This window comes from Ixodes scapularis, unplaced genomic scaffold (genome assembly GCF_016920785.2).
Source record: "Ixodes scapularis isolate PalLabHiFi unplaced genomic scaffold, ASM1692078v2 PGA_scaffold1__304_contigs__length_218370807, whole genome shotgun sequence".
Classification (NCBI taxonomy): Eukaryota; Metazoa; Arthropoda; class Arachnida; order Ixodida; family Ixodidae; genus Ixodes; species Ixodes scapularis.
The window spans coordinates 147,120,528-147,138,326 of record NW_024609846.1 but is presented as its reverse complement, the minus strand read 5'-3'; the positions used below and the strand labels follow the sequence as shown (position 1 = coordinate 147,138,326).

Genomic DNA, 17,799 nt, shown 5'->3' with positions numbered 1-17,799 from the left:
CACCAGATAAGGTCGCTTTAATATTCTTCGCTTTCGTTCATTGAAGACAAAACGATGTTTTTTATTTAATTTCGAGCACGGTCTATGCATTCCGCCACGATTAATGGGGTAGACCTCATCAAGTTTCATTTTGTGTATTTAGAGTGCAAAACTGCAGACTAAGTAGTACGAAGAAGGATAAAATAAAAAGCGTATTTTGTACTTTTTTATTGTTTTAAACCCGATAGTTAAGTTATTTTGCCAATAGTCTTAACATATACATTTTATATTCTACCCAATCAAATTGAGTTTTCTCCAGGATAATTTTTTTTTAATTTTTTAATAAAACATAAAACATGAAACCGACTCTTTAATGACGGTATTTTCGCCCCATTTGTAAAATTTGTTTTAATTTTTAGAGTGAGTGACCCGAGTACTTGCAAGATGAGACAGAGCGTGTAGAGTTAAAGCTCGCAACGTAAAATAGCAATGATTAGCTTCACTTGAATGCGCTGCGTTTGTGCCTTTTATGTACACTGCGCGACAACGTTAGCACCAACAAGCCGTCGGAGTTTTTTTACTTTTTTAAAATAAAAAGGTGGTCATACAAAGTTTTCTTTAACTGGAAAGTCTTCCATTGGGACACTCACTTCATCTATATAATTTAACACCCGGCAATATTCTTTTCAGGACACTATAAAAAGCGCCAATGTCCTGTTCGCGCCAATATTGCCAAAATTGTCGCGCAGTGTACTGAGCAGCGGTGTAAGTGCCTCCATAGCATATGCAATTGAGACATCAGTTGACTGTTCGAATCATTCAATGGCTATACCGCCCCATGATAGTGGAAAGTTGATACTCTGTATAGTTAAACAGGCTCAATAGTGGTGAATACTTAGAACAGCTTTCGCATTTTTGATTTTCAAATATTAACAAACAATACGATTTATTAATTTTCAGTTAGCATTTTGTGCCGGAGGATGGACGAAACATTGCCAAGTATCACAGTGTTCTTACTCCTTGTGTGCTCATCCGTTCTGGCGAGAGCCACGCCATGCAACAGTTCTGATGATATGTACAAAGAAGGTATAATCTACGCAATTTTATTTGATTATATTGATACGCTCATAGCCACGTTTTTAGAAGCTTCACGGTGGTTGCATTGTACTGTATGGCATTTGTTTCTAGCGAGATAAACCAATGACGATGTATCAGCACTGTTTAAGTGATCTAACAACATCTATACGGCACGCAAGTTAGTCTGCTCGTTCGCACCTCTTGCGTTTGTTTGCCCCCAGATGCATCCACGTGCTTTTGTTTCCCAATGAGGGAGCCCGCTTGGCTGCATCGCGATCGTATGCTGCCGGCACGTTCTGTATCTTCTCGTTTCATTGGCGTGTCGTTCCTTGCATGCCGGTGTGCCTAAAACGCCTCCTGGAACACTTGCGCGCCGTACTGTGATGTGCGTTTTATGAAGAATTTCTGGGTTATTTTCAAATTCAGTGCATTCTAAGTGTATGTGAAAGCTGTCGCCTGAGTTTTTTTTTCTCATTAGTACAAAGGTGCTGCCTGTATGCAGCTTTTTCAATGCATTTTCTGGCATTAAAAATGCTAGTTTAGTGATGAATTCTAAACCCTGCGGTGATAATGGTATGAAGTATAATATTGAAAGCAGTTACTGGGACGACGGGTACCTAAGTTGAACATGGTGAATGAAACACGCATGATTGATAACCATGCTCAGGGGTCTAATTTGAAGAGCCGAGTATAGGCTGCCAAGCCCTGAATCGGTCATCATCTTAAACTTTACGCTATAAGTCTTGATAGTGAAGGTGTAGTTTCTATTTAATTTTAGGTTGGTTTTCTTGGACATTCAAACTTGGCCTAAAAAGAGACAAAATAAAACAACAGGAGAATATCATGAGGGGCACTCAGAGATCTTGAATCCTGAATTATTGGCAAACACATACTACAAACCGCACAATTAAATGCACATGAAGGGTTGCATCAGCGGCAGGTGTCGGTGGAAGCTACTAAAGTTTACAATGATTATTATTCCGAACTCAAAATTAGGGGGCGAGGGGGGGGGGGGGGGGGAGCAAACCTGTATTTTAAGGGCCGTACTTAGGCTACCAACTTGAGTTTGCTATATTCTAAGTTAATCAATTTTATAAGTGAATACCCCAATCCAAGTAAACATTAAAGCCTGTTTCTTTTTCAGCTCGCGAAGATTTAGGGTCGTGTCGCTTCTATGCCGCCATTTTCGTGGTGCCCAGGGTCATAATAAAAACGTCCCAGTTATCGCCCTCGTCAATCAGGTCTGACTTCCCAGGATCCAGTGAAAGTCAGTATGCGTCGTTGCGCTTGCGGCTTGATTACAGGCTACCGTGATATGGGTTCCTGCAACTGCAGGCTCCACCGTGCTAGTTGTCCTGCGGGGTCCTCGAAGTTGGTAGGTCAACACAGCAAGAGATGATCGGTGACTGCTCGGAACAGGCGTCAAGACAGTGAAGTTTGAAACTTAACGACTGTCCAGATAACAAAGAAAAATTATTTTTGTTTGTAACAAATTTGCTTTCCGCTTTTGATAATGCCCGACTTGCATATGCGATTGCGGTTTCGGTACCGTCTGACCTTTCTACGACTTAGGTACACGTAGCAGAGCGCGTTGGAAGGAGTACAGTTCACACGGAAAGAATAAAAGCACAAAAATTATACGAGGGACAGACACACACGGTTCTTTGAATGAAGACTTAGGTACACGCAGCAGAACTGTGTATGTCTGTCCCTCGTATATTTTCTGTTTTTTTATTCGTTCCGTGTGAACTGTACTCTATCCAACGCGCTCTGCTACGTGTACCTAATTCTTCATTGAAAGAACTGTGTGTGTCTGCCCCTCGTATATTTTCTGTGTTTTCATTCTTTCCGTGTGAACCGTCCTCCCTAAGACCACTGCCCCAAGCTTTGTGTTGAATGCCTTCGTATGCATATTCGTTTTGTCGTTGCGGTCGAGATGGCCGAGTAACGGAAGTGCCTCTAGACGCTGCTTTACCTCGTAGAACGCATTGCTTTTGGTTTTCGTTTTACTCGAAGGCCACGGCATCTGTCCTCAGGTGTCGTGGCCTTCGAGCGACGAATACTTCGACTCTTGTTGAAGGATTGCAGAGAAGGCCACCAAAGTGTCGCCTTTCACTCGACGCACAAGGACCCATAGGTTCTTTTTTTTTTTTTTGTGGCAAGAGGGTTGGCGCGGGCGCTCAGGCGTAGGACATTCTTATTGAATCTTGTGACACTTTCAGAGGTGCCCGAGGTCCTCGCTCGAAATATGCATCTTGACTCTCAGGCATGTGTCGGGCGAAAAACTCCCGCTCAAGCTCGTTCCCTAAAACGTCCCAAACCAGTGCGTTGCAGTTTCTGTTTTGCAGGCGTACGTCACTCTTCCGTCTACCCTTTGCGGCGACAAGCGCACAGGTCAATCCAGTCCTAGATAACTCGCCCGCTGCGGAGTGTAGAAGATAGCAAACTGACTGCAGATTTCCTCGAACTCTTTATACAGGCCTTGCTGAATCTTCAACAGCAAGAGGGAGGAATCGCACGGCACGTTGTTCATTCGTACACGAGGTCAGTCGCCAGTAAGCCATCATCAAAAATAGTCGGTCCTTATTCGTTATCCGCGCCGTGGAAATAAACCCGGAGATTATATCACAAAACAACAACAACAACAGCAACAACAACAACAATAGTGCCGAAACTAGAAATTACATAGATTAGCGAAGAAGCTAAATGTTAGTAACGAAGAATCTTCAAACCGATAAAGAGCGGCTTCTTCAAAAACTACAAACAGTACGAACAGGGGTGAGACATATTTCAACAAACATGGATCAGATTAAAAGAAAAGACATCGAAGAAATGATAGAACACCAACATTTTCTACAAGCTGCGCTCTCGAATTACTACTTCGCCATTCGACAGTATGCGAGTGATGATAATTTTGTGTGGGCGTTTGCAGATGTGTTGGAGTACGAAGAGATCATTATTACAAATTTGAGAAAAATAAATATTTTGAATTCCGTTTGCGGAAAAGAAACGTCACAAACTCGAGATATGAAACGTAGGACGTGAACGCATAATGGACAGGGAAGTTAAGAGGATGGATCATCCATTAGCAATTTGTCGCTCAACAAAACAAACAAAATTGAGTTGCAAAAAAGTCAATATATCTTTTAAGCTGGAGTCCGCTGATACTGGACAAAGCAGGCATGATTTACAGGTGCTTACAAGCGAACCGACAAGCCATGATGAAATAGCGTCACGAATGACAAATGATGACGCGATGAAAACTGAAGCAAACTAACAGTCTCATGGGGCGAACTTGTACCCAAAACAAAATAAAAGAAAAAGGCTAGCCTCGCAGTCGTCGATGGCGGCAAAACGGTAGGATCGGACGCTGGGGCGAGACTCGCTTTGGCTCGCCACGCGAAGCCAATAATGGGGTATCCACACGAAGGAGAAATCCGCCCCTTTCCTCCGCGGGGCGCGCATCACGTGAGACATACGTCATTCCTTTTTGACGCCTCGCGGCGCCGTTCTCCACCGAGGCGGAGGCGCGGAGGCTTCGTGCTGTCAGCACGAAAGCTCCGCAGGTGCACGTGGCGGAGCCGAGGACGGAGTTTCCCGGGTTGTTGACGTCACGACATCCGTCCGCGGAGTTCTCCTTCGTGTGGATACCTTATTATGTACATGCTCAGGCCTCTGGAAGAATCGGCGTAGAAGGTTCGACGCGTAGAATATCCGGATCTGAAATAAACAGCAATGTTCTCATATTCACCAGAACGCGACATTTCAGAAATAACAAGAAGGCACGTCCACCCCCAGGTATCGAACCTCGAGCCCTGTGCGTAGGAGCCAAGGACGATAACCATTCGGCCACGGGCGCATTTTTTTCTTTATTGGACACGTTTGTACAGTTTATTAAACACTCATTCGTCACTAATGCATGCGATGTCAAGAATTTACCGCCCAGCCTCTTGGGGGTGCACTAAATTTCCTTCATAATTAGGAGATCCTCGAACAGTGGTGCCCAAACGGGCAATCATCTTCAGACCGACAGAACACTGATTTAACCTGCGCAACCACCTCGATGAAATACCCTCTTACTGTTTTGAGTTCTACATGTGCATGTCTGTGGCCCATACGGGATTTTCATATGGAATAGAGGCCTAATGCAAGAAACATGTCGTAAGCACTTGATCGTTCTTGTGTATAGGAAGGTAACGAATCGTTAGGGGAGTAACACTTAACTCTTTCTTCAGCGTCTGCTGCAACACGTCCCAGAAGAACACTGGACGAGAAAAGACTCATCACTTTCCTGTTAATAACATTGTTGTCACTTATGACTGCCACAACAGCGAGTCCAGCTTCCTCAAACTTCATAATGACTTCCTTAAAAATTTTGTGGAGCTGTTCAGCATCAATTCTTGCGACTAAAAGTATGTGCGCGACGTCCTTGTGAGGCGACAGAAGTGACTGCGTCATGAATACATGGGCAATTTTTGCTGCTTCTGTGGAATTTCAAGCGGTGCCAGTTAAGTCCACTCCTTTGTATTCAAAAGATTGTCGGATGTGTACTTAGTCAATCATGAGGGTCACTTTATGCTAATGCGGTTTCGTTAACCTCAAACGTCTTTTTATGTAGCTCAGGAACCCATTTTCGTTTTGTTCATTTGCTGGGCTGATGTCGAGCGAACGGCACACACGCATTATCGTCGTGGACGGGTGCGGAAGAATTGCTTTTCCAGAACGCCTGATGAACGCATATGCGTGTGGGGAAATCGTATACACAAGACTTGCAAAAACTACAAGCTCTGCTGAGTGCCGAAATGTCCTTTTTTGTTGCATGGGCAGCTGAAGTTGCTCTTGAATGAACCTAAGCACTTCAAGTTTTTCCCCAGGGAGTAGATCATCACTGATGAGGTCCTCGAGACAGCATCAGCATCATGGTTGCCGTAGTTCTGTGCTCTTTTTCATCCTGTGGTGCGGTCTTGATAGATATCATGCTCTCGAGCAGTGTGTGGAGGGTACGCATGTTTTCGATGCTTTTCGGAATTGTGACTAGGTTGGCTTGAGGGTGCAACTGTGAACCTTTCCAGTAAGCACGACAAGAGATGTCCTGGGACGCAACAACAGAGCGTTCAATTTGCGGAGCCTGGCAATCTTCTATGTGTATGCAGATGAGATTGGTTTCCGTGTGCACAATTGTTCAGAATGGCTCCAGCTCCAAACAATGCAGTTGGGATGCAATTAGCTGCACCGTAGTCTCCTGGTTGGCGCTTTCTTCTGCATGGGTCTCCGCAGAATGCCGGATGGCTTCTTCTACTGAAGCACTTTCTTGCCTTCTTCGCTTTGTTTCCGGGCACTCTCGCGGTTCTGTTACGTCGGAGAGGTATGTGGAGCAGTTCGGCATGATCGTCGGCACTGCGTCTGAAGTGAGCCTCGTGAGGCCCATTAGAAACTCAATGGTCTTCCCACTTGCGTCAGTACAGGTTGTCGTTGTTTGGAGGTACTCGGCTTTGAAGTGCAGCTCACATACCTGCAGAATTGCCATCTTCTTATTTGTAGTAACATTAAGGTAGCTCTCTTCTCAGCATGCAATAGAACACACACGAAAAGAAACGGCCGAATGACTGTAGGCTCTCTCCTTTCCACTTCTTTGCTAATTTCAAATCAGTTCTCGAGCGCGGTTCGGTTGTCAAGTGAACCATTAAAAAGTGAGCGCGCCGAAACTATTCACAGAGGTGTCTCTAAGTGGCGCATTTATCATTCTCAAATTTCGGGAGTGTGGGTTCGCAGCAACTAAAACAAGGAAGAAAAAACGCAATCTCAATATGCACGGGGAGAGCATTCGTGAGAAAACAGTCTGCTTGATGCTGCCATTCACAAATGGCTCCACGACGCCTGACGAGGTTATACGCATAGAACTACGGTTGTCGTGTGATCAGGTACATCTGAAACGGTAGTGGATAACCTTTTCAAATGTGGTGGTGCCATCTGTGAGTAGCAGCATCAAGCAAACTTTGTTATCGTTTGTTTTCCCCGTGCATAGAGATGATTTGAGAAACACAATGAATAAAACATGTAGGGACGAAGACAGACAGTTTTTCGAGATGTAGCTTTTTATTTTCTTTTTTGTTTCTGGAAACGAAATTTGAGTATGATAACTAAATGAAGAATTTCATTGTGCTCACTTTATTGGCTGATTTAAACGGTTCATTTTAATTACGACCGAACCGCGCTCGAGAACCCCTTACGCATTTTTATTTTAAGTCATCAACGCTAATTGAGCAAAGTTGTTTCCCTGCAGCCTACGTCAGTGTCTGATTCAAAATTAGTTATAGATATATTGAATGAATAAAGAAATCGCGTACTTACGGATCCCGTAGCGTGTCCAAGTCGACGTCATCTTGACGGACGGGTCTCTTCCACTGGGCTTTCCGAGCCGGATCTTTTGGCAAAGGAAGATGTACGAACCTTGGGCCCGTTCTTATGATATGATCGACAATTTGGGACACAACAACAACCCATCGTGGTTCCGAAACGCAAACAAAACCCGGCACGCCAAATGGAGCTCACGCCGGAAGAGATGCGGACGGCGTAGCAGCTCCCCAGCGCCGAGGCTAGATCGGGGTACGTGACGTCAGCGCCGTGGGAGAGGGAAGGTGAACGGGCCTTAGTTTCTAGGGGGTGTTGGTTCAGTCCCGTCGTCGTCAGCTGATGCGGTCCAGCTGGTCCGGGAGGACGCAGCAGCGTTTTTAAAAGTAAATCTTCCTTCGTTCCGTTTCAAAATGTGGAAGTATCCCGATGCATACCGTGAGTAAAAACCTGCGGGTGTTTTCAAGAGAATTACGTCGCTTTAATTGAACAATAGACTCCGGATTCTTGTCCTAAATCTGCCGTTTTTATGTTTCCTATTGGACTGCGTTTGCACAGCGATGTGTTTGCACAGTGACGCACACCGCTCGAGTAGATGATTCGGTCCTGCAAACGACCGGTTATACAAAATTTCAGGGAAACTGAAGTCACCACCGATATTTTCCTGTTACTCTCTTGTGAGTTTGTTGCGCTCATCATGCGGTGTGAATAAATTATGGTAAGATGTCCTACCTGCCCACAGATGCGTGAACTGAGACCATTTGTTATGTAGTGAACATAGTGTTTTTTTTGTTTTTTTATCTTGAGACGAGGCGTTGGTGCCTCCGCGGCTTGTCGCCAGCTGATCCTGCTGCTCGACGGTGAGGAAGCGGCGAGAGTGACCTCTGAAGTAAATGTAAATCGTCGTCCATCCAGTTATCCAGTGTCAAAGTGTGGAGAATGTCCAACGTGTACTGAGGGTGGGAACTACGAGCGTTTTGCCTTGCTTTTGTAACCGAAACCAGAGCAGCTAGATAACTGCCTTGCGTACTCCAAAATGACGGAAGCAATAAGTTTGAACAGGTCGAGTACGTCACCGGGGATGTAGGCGAGACGTCGCAGACTGTTTAAACGCTTGCAGTATCCACGAGTGATACCATGAAAACGACGTCAACAGAGAAGGCGCTCGCGATTCAGCATAGTGCAGTGCTACGGGCCCATGAATCTTCAAAGTTTGTGGTGGTGGCAGTATAAAAATAAGACGCATCAGCGCCACACCAGTGATCACGAAGAACAGCGATCACGAACTCCCAAGCCCCGCCGCTCCAGTTGTCACCGACACGACATACGACAACAAACTGCATCAAAACGCCTCAAAAGTGAAGGCGTCTGCTCCCGTACTGCAACTAGCGGATGTGAAGTGTTGGGCGGATGTCCTTCCCAAGAATATATAAAAAAGCTTTGCGCGAAGATCATTTTCATTTATTATTAAATACATAATAATTAAATCCCGATAACTTGTTTTTATATCTGATTGAAGCTTGTCGAACCGTTCATAGCACTGGTCGAGCATAAAAATAACAGAACAAAAATTTCAACTTTTTCATGACCGGTTTTAGATTTATTGTTAATCAATCGTCATTTTTCGCAACGGACTAACATTATATATTTTGCCTCCGTACTTTTTAAATGCAAACAGTTCTTACATACGGCTGTCTAACGGTCAGCGACCAAAGAGCTCGCCCGCACTTGTCAAGCGTATTTACGCCCCGGGGAGGAAAGCATGTTGAGTAGGAAGTGCCGGGCGCTGTGTCGTTGTTGTGTTTTTGTATATGTGGGTGATGTGTAGTGCGTGGTACTAGGGTTGTCTGCGATGTATTTAGGGTTGGTGTCTGCTCGTGATGGTCTGCAGCGTATTAACAGACTCGTTTTCTTGTTTATGGGCAGCTAGAAGTTTCGCTAGGTGGCGTAAGTTACCGCCCGACTTCAAATTATTTGCTGGAGTTATTGATCTATGTAAACTCGGCGTTCGTTTTTTTTTTTTTTTTTTTTGTCCAGCGGTTCTCTTGTAGCTACCGACACCGCCGACGACGCACATACGTACCTTTGCACGTAGCTACGTCCACCGCTTGGAGACTGTTTACTGTGTTTAAAAGACATCGAACGGTTACAAGCGCGTCCTGCGTGCTCCCAATTCGGCTGAAAGGCGCGCGGCTCGCTGGGCTCGTCTCTCGCCTGTTCTCGGCTGCTGGCCGCCATGTTTCATGGCCAACACGTTCAGCCGTGTTTCGCGGAAGGCGACAATGCAAATCGGGCGACAATGGAAATCAATATTTGAGCACACGGTTGAATGAGATCATGAAGCGAAGGGGTGTTTGGGACCACTAGGCAGTTAGTTCCTTATCGCCCAGTGGGTCAAGTCGTGGAGCATCACAGCTGCCCCGTCAAGGAGTGTCTCCTTGAATACTGCGACAATTACCGAGACTGCGTCTGACACATTGTCGAAATAGCCTTTGCCATGGGGTAGTCGGAGAGCGTGACGACTGGGTACACGCCAGAAATACCTTGCCATCGAAGATAACTTCGTACCTTATGAGAAACTTAACGTAAACCGGACGACTGGGACCAACTGGATGCGGAGGCACAGAGTTTTGCAGTTAAACGTTCACAAACCCTTCAGTTCATGTCGGTTATCAACAGTAGGCCAAAGCAACTCAAGAACGTCACTTCAACGAGCAGAAGAAGCCATGTGCGTCTAAAGTAGGCTATCTAGTTTCAGAAAATCGGTACATATTAAGTGAGCCGACTATGAAAATCGCAGCAAAGCCTGCGGCTCGTACGTCAGCCCCCGCTCGTAGTACCCGAAAAACTCTGCACCAAGGACTTTTTCCTTGGTAATTGGGGGATCGGTGGCCGAAGGGGCTAGCGCACACCAGCTCGGAGCACGTGGAGCGAAAGCTCGCGCTGCAGAACCCAGGATCCTGGGCTCAATTCCCACCCCTGCCCGTTTCGATCTGGATGAGCACCGTACCGGCGTACGGTTCGGTATCACTACTGCGTGATGCACTTTAAAGACCCCAGGCTAGCGGTTGTACTGCACTGGCTAAATTTTTTATGTACAGCTGAGAGACTCGTCGCCCGTTGAGGCAATCCATGTTCTAGGCTGTATAAACCTACACACAACCCAATATTTTGTTTGGTAATCTCATGTCTGGGGCGCAGTGTGGAATAAATCTCGGGGTGGTGAGCTGGGCTATTTGGTAAGAATTATACATGGTTAAAGTCAGCGAACAACTTAAGGAAACTGTAGAAGAAAACAGGAGACAAGAAAGAACAACGTAAGGAAATTGTAGAAGAATAGAAGAGACAGAAAAGACGGTCAGCGTCTTTCCTGTCTCCTGTATTCTTCTACAATTTCCTTGCGTTGTTCCTTGACTGTATGCATGTAAAACAGCTCCCGCTTTACCACCCTGTGTGGTCCCCATCAGTCACCGACTATTCACATTTCGAGGAGGAGGAATGTTGTAAGAAACGATGCGGCGGAACGCACGTGGTATTAAGATAACGAGTGTTCCGCTCTAGCCCGTGATGCACACAGAATAAGTAAAACTATAGAATAAATGATAGGCTTCCGTTGAACCTGACAGTTTCCATGATCGTGATTGATCATAATATCTATATTTTTGATAATATTTTTAGTAAGTTAAGTGATAGATTGGTAGATACATGTAGTCAAAAGCGGTCAACTTGTATGTTTTTCGGTATTTTACGAAGATGTTAGCGCCTAAATACATCTGCAACAAATTAAAATTTGAATATATGTTAACATTCAGTTTTCCCGTAGCTCCTGTTTTCAAGAGTTCGGTATTTTAGCCACTTACTTATGTTAATTCCTTGCAAAAAAGTTTTTTTTTTTTAATCTTTCTAATCGCATTTTGACCGTAATTTTGCATCTGAAATTAAAGTTGATCGCCTTTCTGTTCTTAGCCTCTATAATTTTAGGCTCCAAAAGACACACAGCCAGTCCATGCGACGACTTTTACGACTATGTCTGCAAGGCATTGCCTACTGGGACGAAAGACTACAAGGGTCGCACAACAGAAGATCCGGAGAAAAAGCTCCAAGCCGAGTTAATGCGTGAGTGTCCTCAATGAAAGGCCAAATAAACAAGTGTCGGTTCAAATCGAGAAAATTCAAGACCTAAAAATGAAAAAATTACGTTATGCGAAATATATCTTACTTATTGGATCGAGTTTTTAGTTACGTGTTCTGTGAGCATACATTACATTAGTAATATGAGGTCCATTACCCTGACAAAAATAATACTTCTCGCCTGCGTCTTGGAAAAGTTTTAACATGCATAAATGCGCTAACTCCAGAGTTTCAAACCCTAGAAATATAGAGAAATAGAACTCAATATATTTAAATATTAAAGCTTCTCTTAGAAAGGTATGTAATGTTTATACAATAAAAGTTATATTCGCAATAAATTACACTTAGCTTAGACTTAATTAGGTTCTCGTTAATATCAACTTCTCGTCAACAACACAATAAAATCGACACATCACATGCAAACAGTTCCATTTTTTCCCCAATGTCATGCCTTGATGGAACCACCTGCAGTGTCGTTGGGTAGCATCACTGAAGGTGACGGCTGTCAACACATACTTACTGGCGTTACTACATATTGTTGTACTTGTCTGGCAGAACTTACGTAATATACCGTTTTACAAGTATTACATGCGTTAGTTTCATGTTACCGGCGTGCTACTCCATACGCTGCAACAGTTATAGTCCTTTTGACGTGTTTACACTTTCGGATTCGCGGGCAAATACGCCCGTGTAGATGCCGAAATTGGATTTTGGAGCCAGGTGGCAAAATCGACTCGTCGCTGCCGGAAAGTTTGAATCAGTCCGGGACTCATTTCCATATTTTCCGCCAGCGACGAGCCGATTTCGCCACCCGGCTTCAAAACCCACTTTTCGCCTGCGGGGATCCGCCACGAATCCTCAAGCATCAACTCGCCATTGGAGTATGCGTGTGAATTATAAGTGCCCATCCGTATCTTCCCGTGTTTGTCTATATCAAGTGAGCCCATCCTCTCTCTATTCCTGCGTTCTCGGAGGGTATAAGAGACAATAAGGTAGACAAGGGTTCATTGGAGTTTCTTCTTAGAGACGAAACGTTAGAACATCATCAAGGAAACTGGTGGTGAATAGGTTTCATTCCGGCATATTTCATTCATTTGGGTTCTGCTCGACTTCAGATTCGCTTGATTCGTCTTTAGCACCTTAGCATCGACACATCACGTTTTTGTGCGGTTATTTATTCATCTTTCTTTGTGGGACCACAATTTCCTAAAGAAGGGGAAGTTGCGTCTGGTTTCTTGTGGACCTGGAACTAGGCTGATGGTAAAGGGGCCACTATAAAAAGGGCGAAGCGAGTTAATTTGCTAGATTATTAATAAAAAAAGCTACGAGTAACCCTTTAAAGATTTGTGGCCATACTGTTGTTGAATAATCTACGCCAGCCCTCATACTCTAGCCCGTGACATAATATTTTTAAAAAAAGTTCATAGAAGGCGCGGGACGAGAAATGTCTTCCTTGTAGACGACTCTTGGTACCCTATGTTACACGGAGGGACCAACCGGGACCAAGGGACAGGGACGACGCCATCTGCTGCGATTGGTCAGTGGCACAGCAAATGGAATTGTTCATGTCCCTTGGTCCCGATTGGTCCTGCTATGTAGCATAGGGCTCCAAGTTGAAACTTAAGCGGCGAAGAGCGCCCGAGGCGTTAATCTCTCAGCCCTGTGTCGGCTTCACAGCCCACGCATCCGTGCCGAAGGAGGCGCGTGCAGTGTGACGCAGGCGCAGAAAGGAGGGATCGACGTCACGTACCGTTCGGAGGCTCTGCGCAGAGTCACACAGAGGGTGCCAAACTCAACGTCCGAAGATGTGCAAATGATCCTACTTGCTATAGCATCTTTGAAAGCATACAGAAACCATTAGCAGTTACATGTACAGATTATAAACAAGCTTAAGGAACTTTAGACGGTCCGCGAAAATCGGCTTATGAACGTATCACTTTACAATTTACTAGATAGGTGCAAACAGGGGGCGGAAGTTTACAGTGAAAAAATCAAGGAATAAATTGACCTCGTCCAAAAGAAGAACAAGCCTATTCTGAGTAATGCACGCCACCACTTCGCGGACGATGCACGCGTAGAAAGAAGTGCTGCCGACAGATGGCGTATGCCGCGTCGAGAGAGCGCCGGCCGATTCGGGTTTGGTGCACACGTGATGCCACAAAAGAACTTGAATCGACTTGCTCCCTCTGGACGCGGCGTACGCCATCTGTCGGCAGCACTTCTCTCTACGCGTGCATCGTCTGCGAAGTGATGGCGTGGATTGCCCACAAGAGGTTTCTGTGTTTTTTTTTTGTATTGAATGAAGTCAGTAGATTCTGTGACCTTTTTAACTGCAAACGTCCACCACTTGCTTGCACCTCTGCAGTAAATTGCAGCGCGATACGTCGAGAAACAACTTTTTGGGGGCCATCTAAATGTCTTAATAGCGTTAGCTTACATGCTGTATAATCGCTACCCGAAGTCGTAGGAAAGCAAAAAGGCTTATCGTTATCTGCCGAATTAGCATTGCGAATCTGTGCCCTAATGATCACTTGGATACGAGTGTAGTTCGATTAAGGGGACTCGGCTTTCTGTAAGGACAGTGACGTCGTAGCAGCGAACGCCCTTCGTAGAGCCATACAAAGTCGCTTTATAAGCATTATACACAAGATATATAGAAGTGAACCACGCACAAAAATAGCCAAGGTGCACCGAACGCGCCAAACAAACAAATGAGGACTGCGAAACTTTTTCTTATAACATAAATTGCTGCGAGCGTTTTGTTCCTCAGGTGGGACACATGATTCGTGTTGTTAAGTGCTTTTTGAGAAGTCAAATATACTCAAATTATGTATGAAAGATATTCTTCACTCAATATCTTATTTTTATCCACGAATTTTGAATGGAACATGCCAATAAATCCTTTTAAAATATTGAGTGATTGAACATTTCTTGATACCTTTCAGATTTGTTTGAAAAATAAGAGCAAATATCTATGTAATTACTTTGCATAAAGGAACTGAAACAACCTGATAAGAGCAGGATATTTTTGCTACTGTTTTGTTTTGGTTGACGCTTGCATTCATTCTTGAATTAGGAGTTAGCGCCAAGGCAAGGCCCAGACGCGATATAATGTGAATCTGAGAGCGATGTTTATGTTTGTATTTTCCGACGTAGATCTGACTGGAGTTGTGTTCTTTTGGCTGTAAATGTCACGAGCACAATGAAATGCATTAGCATATGAAGCATAACTAAAATCAACTTGTATTCACGTGACTACTTAATAGCTCTCCTAACAAGGAAAGGTATACATCTCGGGAAGCAAACAGCTGAAGACAAGGTTAAAATGGCATTTCAGGCATGTTTACGAGGTAAGTTACACCTTCATCTCACTCATCTTATACAGTATAGAACAAAGATACATAGTAAAAAATTACGGAAAAAAAGTAAAAAAAAAAGAAAAAGAAACAACATTTGTGTTTTACGTTACAATGCAGCGGGCGCTCCCCGCGGCACTCCAGTAATATTTTTAGATTATAAGGAACCTTGCGTTTTCTGCTTTTTGTAATCTCATCGTATTGCTCTTTTTAGCTTTCAGTTGCACATACGACATCATTGCGACAACATCTGATGTTACAAAACTATTTAGCACCAGCATACCACAGTACTGGTAGTTTTCAATAGAACGAGAGCAAGCACACTATCATTGCCCTGTCGCACAATTATTTATTTATTTAAATAGCTTACACACCCTTAAGGGACATTATGTAAAGGGGGGGGGGGAGGAGATACAAAGCAGAATAAATCGAAAGTACAGAGCACAAAAACAACAAAATCAACCAAACTTAAGTAGACATACATCAAGGGCCCCAAAAAGTAGTTAAATCTTAGCAAACAATAACTTGATTACCTTGACAAACAATGTTATCGGGCAAGTCGTTCCAGTCAGCAATGGCGGATGCCAAAAATGAGCAGAAAAACAAGTATGACTTACACGAAATAAGTTTAATCTTACATGAGTTATCAATGCGGGCTGAAACATAAAACGGTTGAGAGTGAAGCGATGAGTGAAGTGATGGCGAGTAGTAAATTTTATGCAGAAGTCATAGCTTTGATACCCTGCGGCGTATCTCAAGTCAATGAAGGTCAGCGCGAGTTTTAAGGTTAGTTACACTGGTATGACATGAGTAATCAGATAAAATCGAACGAGCAGCTCAGTTTTAGAGTGCTTCCAGTGAGGCAGATAAGTAATAATAATGAGGGTTCCAAATGCTGCAAGCGTATTCCAGGATTGGTCGAACAGGCGTGACGTATGTTAGTCGTTTAAGACAAGATGGGGCAGAATTAAGGTTACGTTTTAAATAACCAAGACTACAGTTAGCTCTTGAAAGAATGTAATTAATATGCATGTTCCATGACAGATCGGAGATTAGGTGAAAACCTAAGTATTTGTAAGATTAGACTAATTTCAATGGAGTATTTTGAATGTGATATTGACTGAGGTACAAACAAGAATTATTGGGACGAAAGAAGCGAACGTGCTTGCATTTTGAAGAGTTTAACATCATGACCCAGTTAGTACACCATGAGCTGATATTTAGTAAGTCGTCTTGAAGGGCAGTAGAATCCGATGGATTACTGATCCGACGGTAAATAACGCAGTCATAGGCGAATCAAGGAGTTAGGTAAATCGTTTATACAGATAGAAAAAAAAAAGCGGGCCCAGCACATTACCCTGAGGAATTCAATAGTCTCAAAAAGCATAAGAAAAGTATTTTTTCACGCGGTAGCTTTTGCTTTCCTGGCGATTTTTATTGCAGCCATATAAGAAAATTTATTAATTCTCGCGGTATTCTTTGACTTCTAGAAGCCCGAGCTCAACGATTCATGTTTGGACGTAGCTTCTGCTGAGCAAGAATTCTTGCAGTCGATGTGCCTCCTTGAGCAAAGAGCTCGCACTCGTATACCCTGCTAGCGGTATTGTCCTTCCGTTTGATTTAAACGAAAAAAGGCTGATAAGCAATTATTTAGACGCAACAATGCTTCGTCCAAAATAAAACAGAATAATGCAAAATGATTGAGCACAGCAGCCTTTCGAGCGGAAATGAAGGGACGATTGAAGACAATTGTTTATGGCGCATATGGCGCTCGAGGGGACTGGCAGCCGCAGGATGCTTGTGGGCCGCATCCCAGAACGTTGCGGACCGCATGTGGCCCGCGGGCCACGTGTGTCAGACCTCTGCTCTAAAGTAATCAAGCGCAGATAAGTCTATACCACTGCAATGTTAAGAAACGCATATCTCAGTTTCGTGCTTAAACGTGAGTTGCTTGTTTCAGTCGCCAGGAATATATTATTTCTAGTGCAATGATTTACTCTTCACAAGAATTGGAACAATGGCAGGTTTTTCCTAGCGTTCAATATCACTTGTGAACGATTGTCGGACATTACCGAAATAATAAGTAAGAAATATGAGCCATCAAACATTTTAAGTTTAATTAAGGCGATCATAAGCTTTGCTTCTCTGCAGTACGTATATTGTTCAAGAATGTCCTGCATGTTTTTGTAGCGCGGCTGCGCGCGCACAGACAATGACCAGGGATAATCAAAATTGCAACGCCTGAGGCAACTTTGATTATACCTTTTCATTCTAAAGTGCAATCACAGTTATAAAATCTGCCTATTTATTTGTTTGCAGTTATCTTTGTTCGGGATAGCGGTAGCATACTTTGTTTCAGCACATCATGTCAGGGCGCAACAGATGCTACAAGTTAATGGAACCACTGAAGCAGTACCAAAAAACTAACGTCACAATGTTCGCCGTCTTCATCTGCGTGTGCTATCAACGTCTCAAGCAATCACGCAGGATGTATACGCTGACAACAAGTAATCTTTGTCTGAGCATCCTTGTACGTGGCCTTCATCTGACGTGATGTTAAACGAAGTGTAATAGCTTATGTTGGCGCTAAAATATTATTTTTTATAACTTTTTTTTTTCATTCGCAGTCATTTAATCCTAGTAGGAGAAAAAAAAAAGATGGACAGTTTTTTTATTATATTTACTGTCAGTATCATTTGGCGCCGATATTTACCCGACCTTTCTAAAAAATGCCAAATGACTGGCGAAACGCAGACGTTTGTCCACAGTACTAAAAGCTTTTCGAATGCTCTTAGTTCGACTGTTTTAAATGAGCTTCATGTGAAATGAATGATAAGTTCTGACTGAGAAAATCGTTTTTATTTTTGCACAAGATAATGCGGTTTATTAACGTGACATACGCCAA

General features: G+C 43.8%; 1 protein-coding gene across 1 annotated transcript in view; it reads left to right on the top strand.

Annotated features, from left to right (window-relative positions):
* The first annotated feature begins 959 nt into the window (after window positions 1-959).
* Window positions 960-17,799, top strand: part of LOC121836164 (neprilysin-1-like) — a 103,210-nt gene continuing 86,370 nt past the window's right edge. Inside the window, exons 1-3 of the mRNA XM_042290971.1 lie at window positions 960-1,065; window positions 11,374-11,523; window positions 14,805-14,888. Of these exons, the coding sequence (XP_042146905.1) occupies window positions 960-1,065; window positions 11,374-11,523; window positions 14,805-14,888 (340 nt within the window). The remainder of the gene's footprint in view (window positions 1,066-11,373; window positions 11,524-14,804; window positions 14,889-17,799) is intronic.